This window comes from Littorina saxatilis, linkage group LG10 (assembly GCF_037325665.1).
Source record: "Littorina saxatilis isolate snail1 linkage group LG10, US_GU_Lsax_2.0, whole genome shotgun sequence".
Taxonomy (NCBI): Eukaryota; Metazoa; Mollusca; class Gastropoda; order Littorinimorpha; family Littorinidae; genus Littorina; species Littorina saxatilis.
Genome location: NC_090254.1, coordinates 19,486,036 through 19,503,851, shown reverse-complemented (window position 1 = coordinate 19,503,851; position 17,816 = coordinate 19,486,036). Strand labels below are relative to the sequence as shown.

The window sequence follows — 17,816 nt, the reverse complement described above, 5'->3', positions numbered from 1 at the left end:
TTAATTAATTTTTAAGCCACCAAGCTGAAATGCAATACCGAAGTCCGGGCTTCGTCGAAGATTATTTGACCAAAATTTCAACCAATTTGGTTGAAAAATGAGGGCGTGACAGTGCCGCCTCAACTTTCACGAAAAGCCGGATATGACGTCATCAAAGACATTTATCAAAAAAATGAAAAAAACGTTCGGGGATTTCATACCCAGGAACTCTCATGTCAAATTTCATAAAGATCGGTCCAGTAGTTTAGTCTGAATCGCTCTACACACACACAGAGACACACACACGCACATACACCACGACCCTCGTCTCGATTTCCCCCTCTTCGTTAAAATATTTAGTCAAAACTTGACTAAATATAAACAAGTCGCGTAAGGCGAAAATACAACATTTAGTCAAGTAGCTGTCGAACTCACAGAATGAAACTGAACGCAATGCCATTTTTCAGCAAGACCGTATACTCGTAGCATCGTCAGTGCACCGCTCATGGCAAAGGCAGTGAAATTGACAAGAAGAGCGGGGTAGTAGTTGCGCAAAGAAGGATAGCACGCTTTTCTGTACCTGTCTTTGTTTTAACTTTCTGAGCGTGATTTTAATCCAAACATATCATATCTATATGTTTTTGGAATCAGGAACCGACAAGGAATAAGATGAAAGTGTTTTTAAATTGATTTCGACAATTTAATTTTGATAATAATTTTTATATATTTAATTTTCAGAGCTTGTTTTTAATCCAAATATAACATATTTATATGTTTTTGGAATCAGCAAATGATGGAGAATAAGATGAACGTAAATTTGGATCGTTTTATAAATTTTTATTTTTTTTTACAATTTTCAGATTTTTAATGACCAAAGTCATTGATTAATTTTTAAGCCACCAAGCTGAAATGCAATACCGAAGTCCGGGCTTTGTCGAAGATTACTTGACCAAAATTTCAACCAATTTGGTTGAAAAATGAGGGCGTGACAGTGCCGCCTCAACTTTCACGAAAAGCCGGATATGACGTCATCAAAGACATTTATCAAAAAAATGAAAAAAACGTTCGGGGATTTCATACCCAGGAACTCTCATGTCAAATTTCATAAAGATCGGTCCAGTAGTTTAGTCTGAATCGCTCTACACACACACAGAGACAGACAGACACACACACACACACACGCACAAACACCACGACTAAATGTAAAAACAAGTCGCGTAAGGCGAAAATACAATATTTAGTCAAGTAGCTGCCATTTTTCAGCAAGACCGTATACTCGTAGCATCGTCAGTCCACCGCTCATGGCAAAGGCAGTGAAATTGACAAGAAGAGCGGGGTAGTAGTTGCGCTAAGAAGGATAGCACGCTTTTCTGTACCTCTCTTTGTTTTAACTTTCTGAGCGTGTTTTCAATCCAAACATATCATATCTATATGTTTTTTGAATCAGGAACCGACAAGAAATAAGATGAAAGTGTTTTTAAATTGATTTAGACAATTTAATTTTGATAATAATTTTTATATATTTAATTTTCAGAGCTTGTTTTTAATCCGAATATAACATATTTATATGTTTTTGGAATCAGCAAATGATGGAGAATAAGATAAACGTAAATTTGGATCGTTTTATAAATTTTTATTTTTTTTTACAATTTTCAGATTTTTAATGACCAAAGTCATTAATTAATTTTTAAGCCACCAAGCTGAAATGCAATACCGAAGTCCGGGCTTTGTCGAAGATTACTTGACTAAAATTTCAACCAATTTGGTTGAAAAATGAGGGCGTGACAGTGCCGCCTCAACTTTCACGAAAAGCCGGATATGACGTCATCAAAGACATTTATCAAAAAAATGAAAAAAACGTTCGGGGATTTCATACCCAGGAACTCTCATGTCAAATTTCATAAAGATCGGTCCAGTAGTTTAGTCTGAATCGCTCTACACACACACACACACGCACACACGCACACGCGCACACACACACGCACATACACCACGACCCTCGTTTCGATTCCCCCTCGATGTTAAAATATTTAGTCAAAACTTGACTAAATATAACAAGGAAAGTTTTTACGAACATTACCCCACTGTGACCCCAAAATGTGACGGGGCTCAACCAAACTTAGGTCAAAGTGTGCAAAGTTTCAAAGCTCTAGCTTCAAAAGCACCCGAGATAACCTCAACGTTAAGTTTTTATGAAACGAACATGACCCCGCTGTGACCCCAAAATATGACGAGTGCCATCCAAACTGGGGTCACTTCGTGCGATTAACAAACCCTAAAAGTGTGCTAAGTTTCAGAGGTCTAGCTTGAAAAACATCCGAGATAACCTCAACGTTACGTATTTTGTCCACGACCAGAGACTGATGAATATTTAGACTCACCCACTACTCAGGCGAGTCAAAAAGTGTCGTCATAGTCGCGTCAAATGTATCATTACGTTCTCAGCTCAAAGTTGTTGTGAATCTGTCACTGTCTCCCCCTCTCTCTCTCTGAGTCAAGAAAAATAATTATTGGTAGAAAGGGTGACAGATATTTTCCATTGCGGCTTAGCATGTGAGATTTGTGTGTGAGGACCTTTCACTGAGGATGTATTTCTTTGAATAAGTGACTGAGTGTAGCTGGGTTACGGTGTGCTGAACAGCCTTAAGCTATGTTTCCATATAGCGACGCAACGGCGGCACGATGGTTGCGGCGAGGTGGCGGCAGCGGCAAAACCGATCGCAATAGTTGTAACAAAGAGCGCGTGTTTCCATTTGCGTGCCGGGCGTCCAAAGTAGGCGTGGTCTTAAGTCTTTCCAAAATATTCGAGGACCCCTAACAACCAGGTGTATAGTCTATTTTGACTGTGTTTTCGTCAGATACATGTATTCCCTGAGCTGTACATAGTCCAGCAAGAATTTCTTCAAAGGTTGTCATTGTCAAAGAACCGGCGGGTTCGTTTCCCTTTTTGAGCATTTTGTTAAAATAAAAGTGTTTTTTTTACATTTCTCGTCTTTTCAATTTTCTTACCAACATAAGTAGCTTCAAATATAGTTTCTCTTAATTACGGCATGGTTGTGTGAGTTTTTGACCGATTTATTAGAAGAAGTCAAGCCAGAAAGAACAAAAGTCCGCCTGCTGCGCCACTTTTAATGGAAATACTCAAGGCGAAATTCGCTAGCGGCATCGCCTGTTTGTCGCCGTCGTGCCGCCGCCGCGTCGCTAAAAGGAAACATAGCTTTACGTTGGAATCCATATTGTATTGACGTTTCCACATGTCTCCTCCCCGTGTTTTCTGACCGGAAGTTCCCCCCCCCCCCCCTCGAAAACGCATGACCTTCACCTTTGGCCTGTTAATTTTGCTTGGTGCTAAAAGACGTGAATTCCCTCTCGTCTCGACAAAGTAGGCTACCATGGGACGGCACTAGCCATATTTTTCATTCATTTTTACATTTAGTCAAGTTTTGACTACATGTTTTAACGTAGAGGGGGAATCGAGACGAGGGTGTGGTGTGTGTGTGTGTGTGTGTGTTTGTGTGTGTCTGTGTGTGTCTGTGCGTGTGTGTGTAGAGCGATTCAGACTAAACTACTAGACCAATCTTTATAAAATTTTACATGAGAGTTCCTGGGAATGATATCCCCGGACCTTGTTTTCTTTTTTTCGATAAATACCTTTGATGACGTCATATCCGGCTTTTTGTAAAAGTTGAGGCGGCACTGTCACACCCTCATTTTTCAATCAAATTGATTGAAATTTTGGCCAAGCAGTCTGCGACGAAGGCCGGACTTCGGTATTGCATTTCAGCTTGGTGGCTTAAAAATTAATTAATGACTTTCGTCATTAAAACTCAGAAAATTGTTAAAATTTTTTTTTTATAAAACGATCCAAATTTACGTTCATCTTATTCTTTATCATGTTCTGATTCCAAAAACATATAAATATGTTATATTTGGATTAAAAATAAGCTCTGAAAATTAAAAATATAAAAATTATGATCAAAATTAAATTTCCGAAATCGATTTAAAAACACTTTCATCTTATTCCTTGTCGGTTCCTGATTCCAAAAACATATAGATATGATATGTTTGGATTAAAAACACGCTCAGAAACTTAAAACGAAGAGAGGTACAGTCGGTAAAGCGTGCTATGAAGCACAGCGCAACCGCTACCGCTCCAAACAGGCTCGTCACTTTCACTGCCTTTTGCACTAGCGGCGGACTACGTTCAGTTTCATTCTGTGAGTTCCACAGCTTGACTAAATGTAGTAATTTTGCCTTACGCGACTTGTTTTGTTTCCATGCGTGCGTGTGTTTGTGTTTTTCAAGCCCTGGAACTTTCGCTGTGAGGTTGAGCGGTCACCAAAGATGTCCTACCCTGGCAGGAATGCTGGTGAACGGTTCATCTAAGACCATCCACACCATAGACCGAATCGACTCGAACTTGCTCATCCGTCTGCCGTTTGGCTGCTTTTGCGGACTCCCCGTCGAGCGCAAAAAGTCGTGGAACTTGCCCAGTTTCTCTTGCTCCCACAAGAAGTGAACCACCCCCGAGAAGCAGCAAGGTTCAACCTAAGACGCACATTTTATCCTCTTTGGTGCTGGAAAACTGTGCCTTAATGCTGACAACAAAGCACACGCTAGCACAGAAAGATACAGACAGACGCAGCCAGACACAAAGGACGACATACGTATATATACACAGACGACTTTGCGCAACAAAGCACACGCAGGCACAGATACAGACAGACACAGACACAAAGACGTACACACAGACACCTACATACTCAGACAGACACACACAAGCTAGCGCGCGCATTAGCAATCTCTCTCTCTCTCTCTCTCTCTCTCTCTCTCTCTCTCTCTCTCTCTCTCTCTCTCTCTCTCTCTCTCTCTCTCTCTCTCTCTCTCTCTCTCTCTCTCTCTCCCACCCATCCACCCCCCCTTCCCCCTCTCTCTCCTTTCCCTCCTCCCCCTTTCTCTCTTCTCACTGTTTCTTTCCCTTGACATCTTCCCTGTTCAAGTATCATTTTCTCCTCCCCCCCTCTCTCTCTCTTTTTTTCCTCCCCCTTTCTCTCTTCTCACTCTTTCTTTCCCTTGACATCTTCCCTGTTCAAGCACTTTCTCTAGCCCACCATACCCCTCTCTCTCTCTCTCTTTCCACTCATCCCTTTTCACCGTCACTCTTTCTTTCCCTTGACATCTTCCCTGTTCAAGCACTTTCTCTAGCCCACCATACCTCTCTCTCTCTCTCTCTCTTTCCACTCATCCCTTTTCACCGTCACTTTCTTTCCCTTGACATCTTCCCTGTTCAAGCACTTTCTCTAGCCCACCATACCTCTCTCTCTCTCTCTCTTTCCACTCATCCCTTTTCACCGTCACTCTTTCTTTCCCTTGACATCTTCCCTGTTCAAGCACTTTCTCTAGCCCACCATACTTCTCTCTCTCTCTCTCTTTCCACTCATCCCTTTTCACCGTCACTTTCTTTCCCTTGACATCTTCCCTGTTCAAGCACTTTCTCTAGCCCACCATACCTCTCTCTCTCTCTCTTTCCACTCATCCCTTTTCACCGTCACTCTTTCTTTCCCTTGACATCTTATGAAATCCCAGCATTTTCTCTCTCCCCCCCTCCCCCTCCCTCCCTTTGCCTCCAACCCATCTAGCTCTCTCTCTCTCTCTCTCTCTCTCTCTCTCTCTCTCTCTCTCTCTCTCTCTCTCTGTTTGTTTCTCCTTGTATTCCTCCCCCCTTCTTTCTTTTCACTCTTTGACATCTTCCTAATCCAAGCCCAACACCCCCCACCCCCCTCCCCCTCCCCTCGCCTTCCCTCCTCTACCCACCCACCTATCTCTCTCTCCACCTCTCACTTCCTCCATATCTCTCTCTCTCTCTCCCTCTTATCCCCCCCCCCCCTTTTTTTTTCTCTCTCCAATCTCTCTGTTTCTTTCCCTCTGACCTCATCAATGTCAAAGCCCCAAAAGTTCAAGTCCCGCGCGAAGAGCTTGGGGCAAACTTTGGTTGGCACGTGAAGCTCGTTGTTCTGCACGTAGTCCACCACCGCCGCGAAGACACTGGGGTTGCGCTCAAAGTACACCTCGTCTGAGGGACTATCAGTATCGCCCTTTTTTCTTTCCTCTAACGAGGTCTTGCTGCCGCGGGTCAGCATGCCTTGAAGAACTGGGATGCGGATGCAGGTGGAGCGAGAGAGGTCGAACACTCTGCCGTTGACGTTGATACGGACGAAGTTTCTGAAATTGGGCTGGGAGCTCGGAGGGATCTGAAATGCGCGGAGTGTTTATTCGGATAAATCTTTGTTTCTTTGCGTGTGTGTGTGTGTGTGTGTGTGTGTGTGTGTGTGTGTGTGTGTGTGTGTGAGTGTGTGTATGTGTGTGCGTGCATGCGTGTGTGCGTGCGTGCGTGCGTACGTACGTGCGTGTGTGTGTGTGTGTGTGTGTGGACATTGTTGTAAGGAGCGAAAAAAATGATAGTGGAAGGGCTTCTAATATGAACCCCTTTTAGTGTTTTGCCAAGAAGTTTCATTTTGTGTTTGGTAGCCCTTCTCTCGTAGGTTAACTATTAGGCCTAATTCGAGTGAATTAGCTTTCATAAACATTCAGCAAAAATTAAATACAGAAAAAATCACAAAATGGTCCATATTAGGGGCCTGGGCGCTCAATATGGACCAGTGAAGAGGCCTTGACGAATCACTGTAAAAAGCCCCTTTACTTCAAAATAACATTATTCGAAGCACACTAGGAAACTAAAGAAGCTGATCAACAAGAAAAGCAAATGCTTACACACGACTCGCCTTCGTTACCCCCGCCCCTCCCTGAACCACCTTACCCCATAGACCCTGTTTTCTAAAATACACGTATTCTGTTCATAATCTCTGTAAGTTTACCCCCCCCCCTCCCCCCCCCCCCCCAAAAAAAAAAAAAAAAAAAAAAAAAAAAACTGTTGGAGCTTCATAAACTAATTTTTAAGAGAACTTTCACGTAAGACTGAACGACACAAACTTGATCCTTATATGACCTGTATCAATTCATTTAGCAAATTTTTTGTTTGTTTGTTTGTTTGCTTAACGCCCAGCCGACCACGAAGGGCCATATCAGGGCGGTGCTGCTTTGAAATATAACGTGCGCCACACACAAGACAGAAGTCGCAGCACAGGCTTCGTGTCTCACCCAGTCAAATTATTCTGACACCGGACCAACCAGTCCTAGCATTAACCCCATAATGCCAGACGCCAGGCGGAGCAGCCACTAAATTGCCAATTTTAAAGTCTTAGGTGTGACCCGGCCGGGGTTCGAACCCACGACCTCCCGATCACGGGGCGGACGCCTTACCACTAGGCCAACCGTGCCGGTATTTAGCAAATCAACCCTAAGAATATTTAAAGGCACAGTAAGCCTCCCGTAAACCATCACAGATACTGTCAGGCTTTTACACACAGTACAAACACCCTTTCATTTAAACACTCACCGCTTGAGAACATCCTAGGGGCCCTCTGTAAAGAGCGCGCAATTTTCAAAGAATTTATTTTTGCATGGTTTAATTATCTTACCCCTGAGCCATCGTGAACCCGTGTGATCCAGTTTCCCTTTTTCACAATGCAGTCGTCAGTTAGTAATTTGAATGCGACTCGCTGTGAGCTTATCTGCACCGCCACCATCTCAGATCTGTCAGACTTTTACATTGGATGAGAACAATCCTCCATTTGCACACATACACAACATTAATCAACCTGGCTGCCTCATGTACAGTGGGAATTTTGTATGATCGAATGATTGATATTTTATGTATTGTTGTTTAAGGTTGTTTTGCAGTCAGGAAAGGTTCCAACACAATGGGCTGTAGGTGAAATTATTCCATTGTACAAAAATAAAGGCTCCCAAGCTGACCCCGCAAATTATAGAGGAATTACTATACTCAGTTGCTTCGGAAAACTTTTCAGTGCAATTTTAAATGCTAGGTTATCAAACTATTTGGAGAGGCATAATAAATTAGGTCAAAAACAAACAGGTTTCCGCACAGGTTTTTCAACACTAGATCTATAAACCATGTTTTTACTTTGCATTGTATAAAATTTTCTCAACAAAAAGAAGCGACTGTTTTGTGCATTTGTAGACTATGAAAAAGCGTTTGATCAAGTTCGCCGTGCATTTTTATGGGAGAAATTAGTTAGTTCTGATGTTAATGGGAAGTTTTTAAAAACTGTAAGAAATTTGTACGAAAATGCCAAGTCTTGCGTTAAAGTTAATAGTGAGTGTTCTGGATATTTTCCCAGTTTGTGTGGAGTTAGACAAGGGGAAAACTTGTCACCGCTGTTTTTTGCTCTATTTTTAAATGATCTAAAGCCTTTTCGGTTGGAAAACAGTAACGGTTTACAATCTATGTCAAGAGAGGCTATTGTTGTTGGAATGGATGATACTGATGTAAATGCTTTGTTTCAAATGTTTTTATTTCTGTATTCGGATGATACTGTGATCTGCTCAGAGTCAGAGTCTGAAAAAAACCTGCAAGAATGTTTAAACAAAATGCACGAATACTGTTTAAAATGGCGTCTAAATATTAATGTAAACAAAACGAAAGATATAGTCTTTTACAGAGGTAAAAAAAGAAATAAACCATTGTTTACGTATAATGGCAATTTAATCGAAGTAGTGTTTGATGTAATGTACTTGGGCCTTAAGATTAATTATAATAATACATTTTCAGTCGCACAGAAGAATCTATATGATCGTGCCTCGAAAGGCCCGCTGCATCATCCAGGATAGTAGTCATGTGCTCGCTCACCACTTTGAGGTCCTGCCCTCAGGACGTCGCCTCCGCACTCCCAGATTCCGCACGCTCAGAACTAAGAACAGTTTTATTCCAAAGTCAATTGGCTTTTTAAATACCTAAGTTAATTAAAACTAGTATGTGTGCCGGTGAACATATGCACTGATTTCTGTGATGAATATTTTTTATATTCTTTGATGTGCACCCTTATGCTGAGTGTGATAACCCTCGAATGACTAGTCCTGTGATAAATATTGTTCAATGACATATCTAGTCCTGTGATAATGATAGTTTTTAGCGGTAAACTTTTAGCTAAAGCTGACGGCAATTTACCTATTTGGAATCATGTTACTATTCCTGTTAGTGTACATATGCGTGCGCGAGTGTAGTATGCTTCGTATGGTATTTTTATCTGTTGTCTTATTATTTGTTTTGTCTTTTAATGTGCACCACACTGAAATTTCTCTGTATGAGATAATAAAGTATTCGTATTCGTATTCGTATTCGTAAAGGGCAATGTTTGTTCTTTTGCGTACTTGTAGACAATTGTCACTGCCTGTGGACATAAAAGTTGACCTGTTCGATAAAATGATTGCTCCAATTTTACTATACGGATGTGAAGTATGGGTTTTTTTGGTTCCTGTGAACTTGCTACTAAACTTCAATTGCGTTTTTATAAAAGTGTTTTCAAACTAAAATAATCAACTCCAAATGCTATGATATTTGGTGAACTTGGAAGATGTCCACAAGATGTTAATATGAAATGTAGAATGCTTTGCTATTGGTATAAACTGATTAGTCCTATTCATAAAAATAAATTTTCAAGTATTGTGTATTGCTTTACTTATAAATTGTATATCAACAAAATGATTGAATCTAATTATTTATGTTTTATTGAAAAAACCTTAAATGAAATTGGTCTCTCAGGCCTTTGGACTTTTCAAGAAAATGTTCAATACTCAAGCGCATGGTTTAAAAAGAAAGTAAAAAGAAGCTTGTATGACCAGTATATATCCATAAATGGTTTACATAAGTTGGAATAAAAAATATGTTTTGGAATTATCGAATGTTTAAAGATATTTTTGCATGTGAAGACTATGTCACACACCTGCCATATCAGCAATGTGTTTCAATGATGAAGTTTAGAACATTAAACAACAATTTGCCTGTACAGAAAGAACGTTATCTTAACATCCCGAGGTCAGAAAGAACTTGCACCAAATGTGTATCACAAGACATAGGTGATGAATTCCATTATTTATTTGTCTGTGATTTTTTCAAAGAAGAAAGAGCAGAGTTGTTACTATTGGAAAAAAACCTAATGCACTTAAATTTAAAAAGTTGTTTGCTACTATGAAAAAGAAATTGCTAAAGAATATTTTGGACTTTATAAATAGAATTTGTAACAGTTTTTCATTATTATTTTATTTTTTTATTTACTATATTAGCATATATCATGATTGTATTGATTGTATTTATTGTTCAAAATGCCCCCATAGGTTATGGACTAATAAAACTTGAACTTGCAATAGCACGTTATTGTGTACCTCTGACTATGCACGAAACAAACGGCTGTGGTTCACAAGAACTCTCGCGATGGCTTTTGACTGTTGAGAGGAACTGGCGATAGACATAAACCGTCGTCTGCTACGAGAACAAAGACCTTGCGTGACCCTGCTTCCGGGCGTTTCTTTTTTCAAACTTTCAAAACTTTGAATTGTACTGATCTTGTCTTGATGAAAAACGAATTCTTTTATGATTTAAGAATGTTTGTGTAACAAGCTGTCAATTTATTATTTAGATTTTAAAAGTTAGGTCAAGCGCCAAAACGCACCACGGTCCGATTGTCTCTGACACAATCCGCAAAATTAATTATTTGAAAATTGCTCGCTCTTTATGAAGAGCACCTGGGATGTTCCCGTTTGGTGAGCGTTCAACTGAATGGAAGGGTGTTTGTACTGTGTGTAAAAGCCTGACAGTATCTGTGATGGTTTACGGGAGGCGCACTGTGCCTTTAACATATATTCAAAGTTGCACAACCCCCAACCTCCTTTCCACTACCAACACTAGCCTGACATACTCAACATCCACCAAACTCACGCCGTGGATGGTGGCACGCCTAGTTTTGTCCACCGCAGGAACAACACCCAATTCGTTCCCCCGCACGCGGAAGCAAAATTGTTATCTCGCAAAGGAATTGCCCTGTGAAGGTACGTTGTGGCAAATCACATTATTAAGTATAGATATTTTAAAGCAGAATTGCATAGGATATATGTATAATATGTAATTTATGTCTTGTTGTGTACTCGTGAACAGTGGCGTTCGATTTTCTGCCGAAGTCCGTGAAAATTATACAGAGAGGTCTCAATTTCGTACAAATTAACCTAGAACTACCATTTAAAGCACTATTTTAATACTCACAGTTTAATCTTCGATACCTTGCAGCCTTGTATGCGCGTTTTTGGGCACCAGCATCGTGGATAAGCTGCTCTAATCTAGCGTTATTTTGTGGTACTCGATTCTCAGTGGGTAAGGTCCCCCGCAGACACCAGATAAGGTCCCCCGCATTTTTGACCAAGCGGGGGATCTTACCCCGTCACATTTTACTGTTGATCTTTGAACCGATCGTGAATGCTGCCAAAAGTTAAAACAAGTCGCGTGAAGCGATATAAGGACATCAACACCACAAACCAAGCATCGCCGAGACTGCATTCAGATAGTCTCGGCTAACCATACCGAAGACCGAGACGGGTCACGCTCGCCTCCGCGAAGCATGCGTCAGTTGTTCATACTGAACCTATTTCCTTTCATTCTGAGCATATTTTTAGAGTAAACATGACATATCTATATATTTTTGAATTCAGGAGAAGATGAGGAATACGTACGTACAACGCAAAAAATGTCAACCAATTTGGTTGAAAAATGAGAGCGTGACAGTGCTGCCTCAACTTTCACAAAAGGCCGGATATGGCGTCATCAAAGACATTTATCCAAAAAAATGTAAAAAACGTCCGGGGATATTATACTCAGGAACTCTCATGTAAAGTTTCATGAATATCGGTCCGGTAGTTTTCTCTGAAACGCTGCACACACACACACACACACACACACACACACACACACACACACACACACACACACACACACACACACACCACGACCCTAATCTCGATTCCCCCTCTATGTTAAAACATTTACTCAAAACCTGACTAAATGTAAAAAGAGAAAAAGCCTAACGGTTCTGTGACTTGTGTTTCTGCAACAGTTTTGACACATGTGCAAATGATCCCGATAGGGTGAATACAGCAAATGGAATTGTTTTGAGCACTCTGGCACCGTTAGTTTGTCAGAACAGGACGTGGTCCATATTAGGAACCGGTCCATATTAGGAGCCCTTCCTTGATATGCATATGGATAACCCGTCATTTGAAAAGAATTTTACAATAATCAACGCACAACATAATTTGAAGTAAAAATCGACCCTTCAAGTGACGAGGACAGCAGCAAATACTTCTGCAGCTGGAACAACAACTACAACTACAACGGAAGACGACGACAATACTTACATTCTTGCGGTCACCCCTGATGAGGTAAGGCTGCATGGCCGAGACGCAAGAATCTCGTGTAGGCCCTCGGTTCATGACTGTTTTCTGTCAAGTTGTTGAAGCAGAAAATAAGTTCTAACACTAACAGTGCATATTATGTCCTTGTAAGCAGAATTAATCTGCATATAACTATTCTCTTTGCTCATTTGTCAAAAGACAATCTACCCGTATTTTCGGGTTTATAGATATGTCCACACACATAATGGAACACACACACACAAACGCACCACACAAACACAAAAGACCTTCGAACACTTATTTTTCATTGCCCTGCTTTGCTTCGTTGAAAAACAGTTCAGTAAAAAAAAAAAAAAAACACGAACAGCACGTCACAAAGAGAATTTAAAATAATTAATAACATTCGGCTGCCAGAAATTCATTTTTTGCATTTATTCCGACATATTTTGCAGTCTGTTTCTCTTTCGTTTACTTTAAAACTTCAATGAATGGGGGAAGATACATAAACAGCTACATAGGACGGGAGTGTCCATGCCATGTTCAAAGTAAAAGAACTTAGGAAAGTATCCACACAAGTTATGAGCTTTACCTTCCTAGTCGTCGCCTGTAAAAGGTGTGTTATAGAACCAAACTTGAGTCCTTCAAGTAACGCATTGTAGTTCAAGTTTCAAAGAACCAGCTAACGAAGTTGACCTCGAAGAAACGACAAAACTGTGACGTCATTTCTTCAGTCTCGATTTCCATGACCCACCAGTTCATTATTGAGGGCTGGCAGAGACGACAGGGGAGCCATTGACCACCAACTCGCAACCACAGGAGCTTGTATCCAACCGCCGGTCGATCATTATTTACTCCGTCATGCTTACCCTTACTACCACTATTCACTACAAAGAATATAACGCCGGAAGCTCAGCACTGCCGACTCGCTCCGTTTCAAGCTTCCTACACATCTTGAACACTCGGCCAGTACAACTGGCCTTGACGCGGAACTTTTCAAGGGGGGCAATCTCAGTCATCTGAAAGAGGGAAATCCAAACGCAATCCGCCTTGTTCGATTTTATGGACTTGGACGATAGAGAAAAATAAGAAAAGCAAAAGCTGGAGTCCAGTCTGGACGAAACTGCTATCAAGAACGCAGAATTGGTTTTTTCTGAGTTTGTTTTAGCCGTAAGCGCCATGTTTATCGGAGCAGGAAACTCTTCCAGAGTGAGGCCCCTTTGTTGGTTTTACTGCGGCCGCATTGTGAACAGCAGTTACTGAGAAATTCGAAATGAGAAATGGCGCTTACGGCTAAAAATAAAACTCAGAAAAAATCAATTCTGCGTTCTTGATAGCAGTTTCGTCCAGACTGGACTCCAGCTTTTGCTTTTCTTATTTTTCTCTATCGTCCAAGCCCATAAAATCGAATAAGGCGGATTGCGTTTGGATTTCCCTCTTTCAGATGACTGAGATTGCCCCCCTTGAATCGTTCCGTGTCAAGGCCAGTTGTACTGGCCGAGTGTTCAAGATGGCTTCCTACATCACTTTCTGCACCCTTATCCCGAACGCATGAGGCTCAGACACACACAAAAATGATTAAGCTTTCACTTCAAGCAACAAACTCGAAAGAACCACTCACCAACGTCGAGAAGTTTTGGGTGTCCACACCACTCCAAGCGAGGAACCCGTGTATTCAAAGAGGGATGGGTAGTTAGTCTACCTATTTGAATTCCTTTAGCGTTTCGCGCAGTACCATTGATCAAGTGACTTCAACAGTGTGTGTGTGTGTGTGTGTGTGTGTGTGTGTGTGTGTGTGTGTGTGTGTGTGTGTGTGTGTGTGTGTGTGTGTGTGTGTGTGTGTGTGTGTGCGTGTGTGCGTGCGTCTGTGTATGTCTGTGTGCGTGTTTGTGTCCGTCTGTCTGCTGGGTTAGAATTTGATTAAACAATTTTTGCTTTTTTATGTAGTTTGCTTAATTTTGTTGAAACTTTATAATGTTTACTTTTTGTTGAAACTAATGTGTACTTCGCTCGACGGAGTGTGGAGTGCTTGTAGTTCAATTTTGCTAGGTTAAAATTTAATTAACTGTTTCGTAGTGTAGTTGTTTGTAGTTGTATCAACTTTGTTGAAACTAACGTCACTTGGCTGTTTGTTTTTTTTAAGTAATGTAACAGCTTGCTTGCGCCTCGGTTTTGGTAGCTGTTGGGTGTTTCAAGGCCAATGTATAATTGTATCAAAGAAGATAAAACAAAAATAAGGCCGGTTTAGATAAGGGGTCAGAAGAGTTAGAGTTAAGTCGATGTTTGCCTGTTTATTCGCGCTTGGGATACTTCTTGTAGAATTCTTTTGGTTTTTTTCAGTCATTGCTTTGTTTGGTTTTTGTTTTTTTCTCATTTTTTTGGTTACTATGAACTCAGTGATCGAATATTGCTATATAATCATTTCTTTTTTTTCAGCAAGACTAGTGTTGTGTTCACGTTTGTCATTAGGAAGTCAAATGAAATGTCTATATTTTTGTATGTTTAAATTTCGTAAATAAAGTTTTATTTTGGTTTTGATGTTGTTGGGTTTTTTTTGTACTTTTTTAGGGGAACTGATATCGGCTTGTTAAATAAGTGGGATAGGTTCAAAAACAGGTTTTAAAACGAGTTGTATATTTTTTTTAAATAACTTTGAAGCCACACGATCTTTAGCTTTGTCTTTTTTTTCTTTTTCTTTACTTTTTTTTAGGAAAGATGGGAAAGCGATGGTCATTTGTAAGATGTAATTTATTGATTTATTTGCTTATTTATGTATCTGTTTATTTACTTATTTACTTATTCAATGCGTGTTTTTGTCTTTGCATCTGCCCAGTTGTTTACTAACTGTGTACCCCCCGCGGGTTAGGGAGAAGAATTTACCCGATGCTCCCCAGCATGTCGTAAGAGGCGACTAACGGATTCTGTTTCTCCTTTTACCCTTGTTAAGTGTTTCTTGTATAGAATATAGTCAATGTTTGTAAAGATTTTAGTCAAGCAGTATGTAGGAAATGTTAAGTCCTTTGTACTAGAAACTTGCATTCTCCCAGTAAGGTCATATATTGTACTACGTTGCAAGCCCCTGGACCAATTTTTTGATTAGTGCTTTTGTGAACAAGAAACAATTAACAAGTGGCTCTATCCCATCCCCCCCCCCCCCCCCTTTCCCCGTCGCGATATGACCTTGAACGGTTGAAAACGACGTTAAACACCAAATAAAGAAAGAAAGACTAACTGTGTAAGCCCACTTCACTTGATGAAGGGGTTCAGTGTTTAGGACTAGCTTAATATTCTTATTGCAAAAATGTCTCGATCTTTTGCTCGACCAATTATAATGCATAAGCGTAAGGCAAGTGTGACACCCTGCATAAGGCAAATGTGACAGGGCCTTTAGCTGTGACCAAATAAAACAATGACATCATAGCTTGGTGAGGTCAAGACTTATATCTTTGATAGCTCAGCGGAAATATTTAGTGGTGAAAATCTTTTCCAGCCAACATTTTCATGATGTGACAAACATTGGATGAAATTCTGGTCATGTCTGCTGATTACCAACACCTTCTTTTTGTGTGAAATTTAGCGGCTTTTGCTCCCAAAATGAAAACCTAAACGTTAAGTTACTACGAACATGACCCCGCTGTGACCCCAAAACGTGGCGGGGGGGTTCAACCAAACTAGGGTCACGTCAGTAGATTATCCAACCCTTGACGTGTTCAAAGCACTGATCTAATAATGGATAGCGCGTCCCTTCTTATTTGCTATCACAACATTGACTCCACCGGATCCGCCATCTTGGGACATCGTTCGATACCGCAACGCCAGGTCGACAGCGTAAAATCGCACCTATAGAGAAACCAAATTGCTTTCATTTCCTTAATCACAAACTGCGAAAACATAAGAGGGATGAAGATCGCATCTGTGAACCTGTTTAGATCAGTGGTGCATCTCGTATTCAAGGGAGAGAAGGCTCTCGAAAGTACGATTATTTCCCTTTCACCTTGTTTGTCAGTGTGGTGGGATATACAGTCGAAACCGTTTATAACGAATCTCAGGGAAAAACGTTTTTTATTTGTTATAACCGGTTTCTTCACATTTTCAACGTAAAAATGGTAAAATGTTGGCAAACAAGTATTGTTTTCTGTTGCATAAGTAATCTTTTTGTCATATCATTAAAACATTCAATGAGGTACATACATAATCGTACATGAGAGAGAGAGAGAGAGAGAGAGAGAGAGAGAGAGAGAGAGAGAGAGAGAGAGAGAGAGAGAGAGAGTGAGAGAGAGAGAGAGACAGAGAGAAAGAGAGAGACAGAGAGAGATGGCGAAAGAGAGAGAGAGAGAGAGAGGGGGGGGGGGGGGGGGGGGGGTATGGGGCATGCAACAGGCCTAGGGAAAGCTGGAGATTCAAGTGGAGAATTATCAACTGTTATGTGGTCTATACAACGGTCAAATAAATGAATAATTAAGCAGAGAGATCGTTTTCAACAGCAATACCAAAGTTTGCCTGAAACAATAAACACACACACACACGTACACACACACACACACACACACACACACACACACTCACACACACACACACACACACACACACACACACATCGAATTCTGTTCTTCAACAAATCTGTTTATTAGGCCATAACCTTGTACCCAAGAATGTAACAATGAAATAAAAACAACAACAAAAACAACAACAAAAGACCTGGTGTCTAAAAATTGATGTACAAAATAATGGCTTTGTTTTGCAGGCGGAAAAGAAAATAGACAAAAAAACAACACTTAGATGTTTACTTAAAGGCATATGTACGCGCTCCCGTGTTTACAAAGTGTAGTTTGCCCATAATCGATGTCAAACGCACCATAAGACCATGTAATGACGATATGTCGCCATGCGCGGACCATATACATGCATTACAGCTTGTTTTAGAGTCTCAAAAACTTTGGATGTAAACAAAGACGCGGAGTTATTTCCCTTGCGTCAACGCTACCTCTGTTGGCAAATCTATAAATAGGACGATCCAGATCAAAATGAAAATTAACATATCTCAACATTGAAGGGGTCCTAGACCACAATATTTTGCAGGGAACTTAATTTAGCATGTCTCCAGCTGTTGGTAAAGCAATTAGCGTGTATAGTCAGCGAGTACATATGGCTTTAAACTATCAAGCAATTTACAAATAGAAACTGGTGAAAACAATTCAAATAAATTCATTTGTAATGAATTTAATTATCCTTGTCTTTTGGAACTACATATTTATGGAAAAATGGTTTCTTTTTTCAAACTAAAACTGAAGCACAAAAATAACCTGTACAACTTGACAGTGTTTACAAATGCTTAACTATCGCGACACTAGCAATCCAGTTGGATTAAAATAATAGTGTCGTTAAATAATAATCTTCCCATAAATGAACGCAAAATGAAATGGTCAACACAGATCAGCAACGATACATTTGAATAAGGAAAATTAGCTGCAGCGTGACTCTATAACAGAACAAACAAATTCAAGTTGCAAAAGTTATACCTT

The 17,816-nt window shown here is 40.4% G+C and overlaps 1 protein-coding gene across 1 annotated transcript in view; it reads right to left on the bottom strand.

Moving 5' to 3' along the window:
* The window catches only part of LOC138977797 (potassium voltage-gated channel protein Shaw-like), a 32,196-nt gene extending 19,201 nt beyond the window's left edge, over positions 1 to 12,995 (bottom strand). The window contains exons 1-4 of the mRNA XM_070350403.1: positions 12,887 to 12,995; positions 12,301 to 12,384; positions 5,910 to 6,230; positions 4,333 to 4,527 (exon numbers count right to left, since the gene is read on the bottom strand). Coding sequence (XP_070206504.1) covers positions 4,333 to 4,527; positions 5,910 to 6,230; positions 12,301 to 12,375 — 591 coding nt within the window. The 5' untranslated portion in view covers positions 12,376 to 12,384; positions 12,887 to 12,995. The remainder of the gene's footprint in view (positions 1 to 4,332; positions 4,528 to 5,909; positions 6,231 to 12,300; positions 12,385 to 12,886) is intronic.
* Positions 12,996 to 17,816: the final 4,821 nt, after the last annotated feature.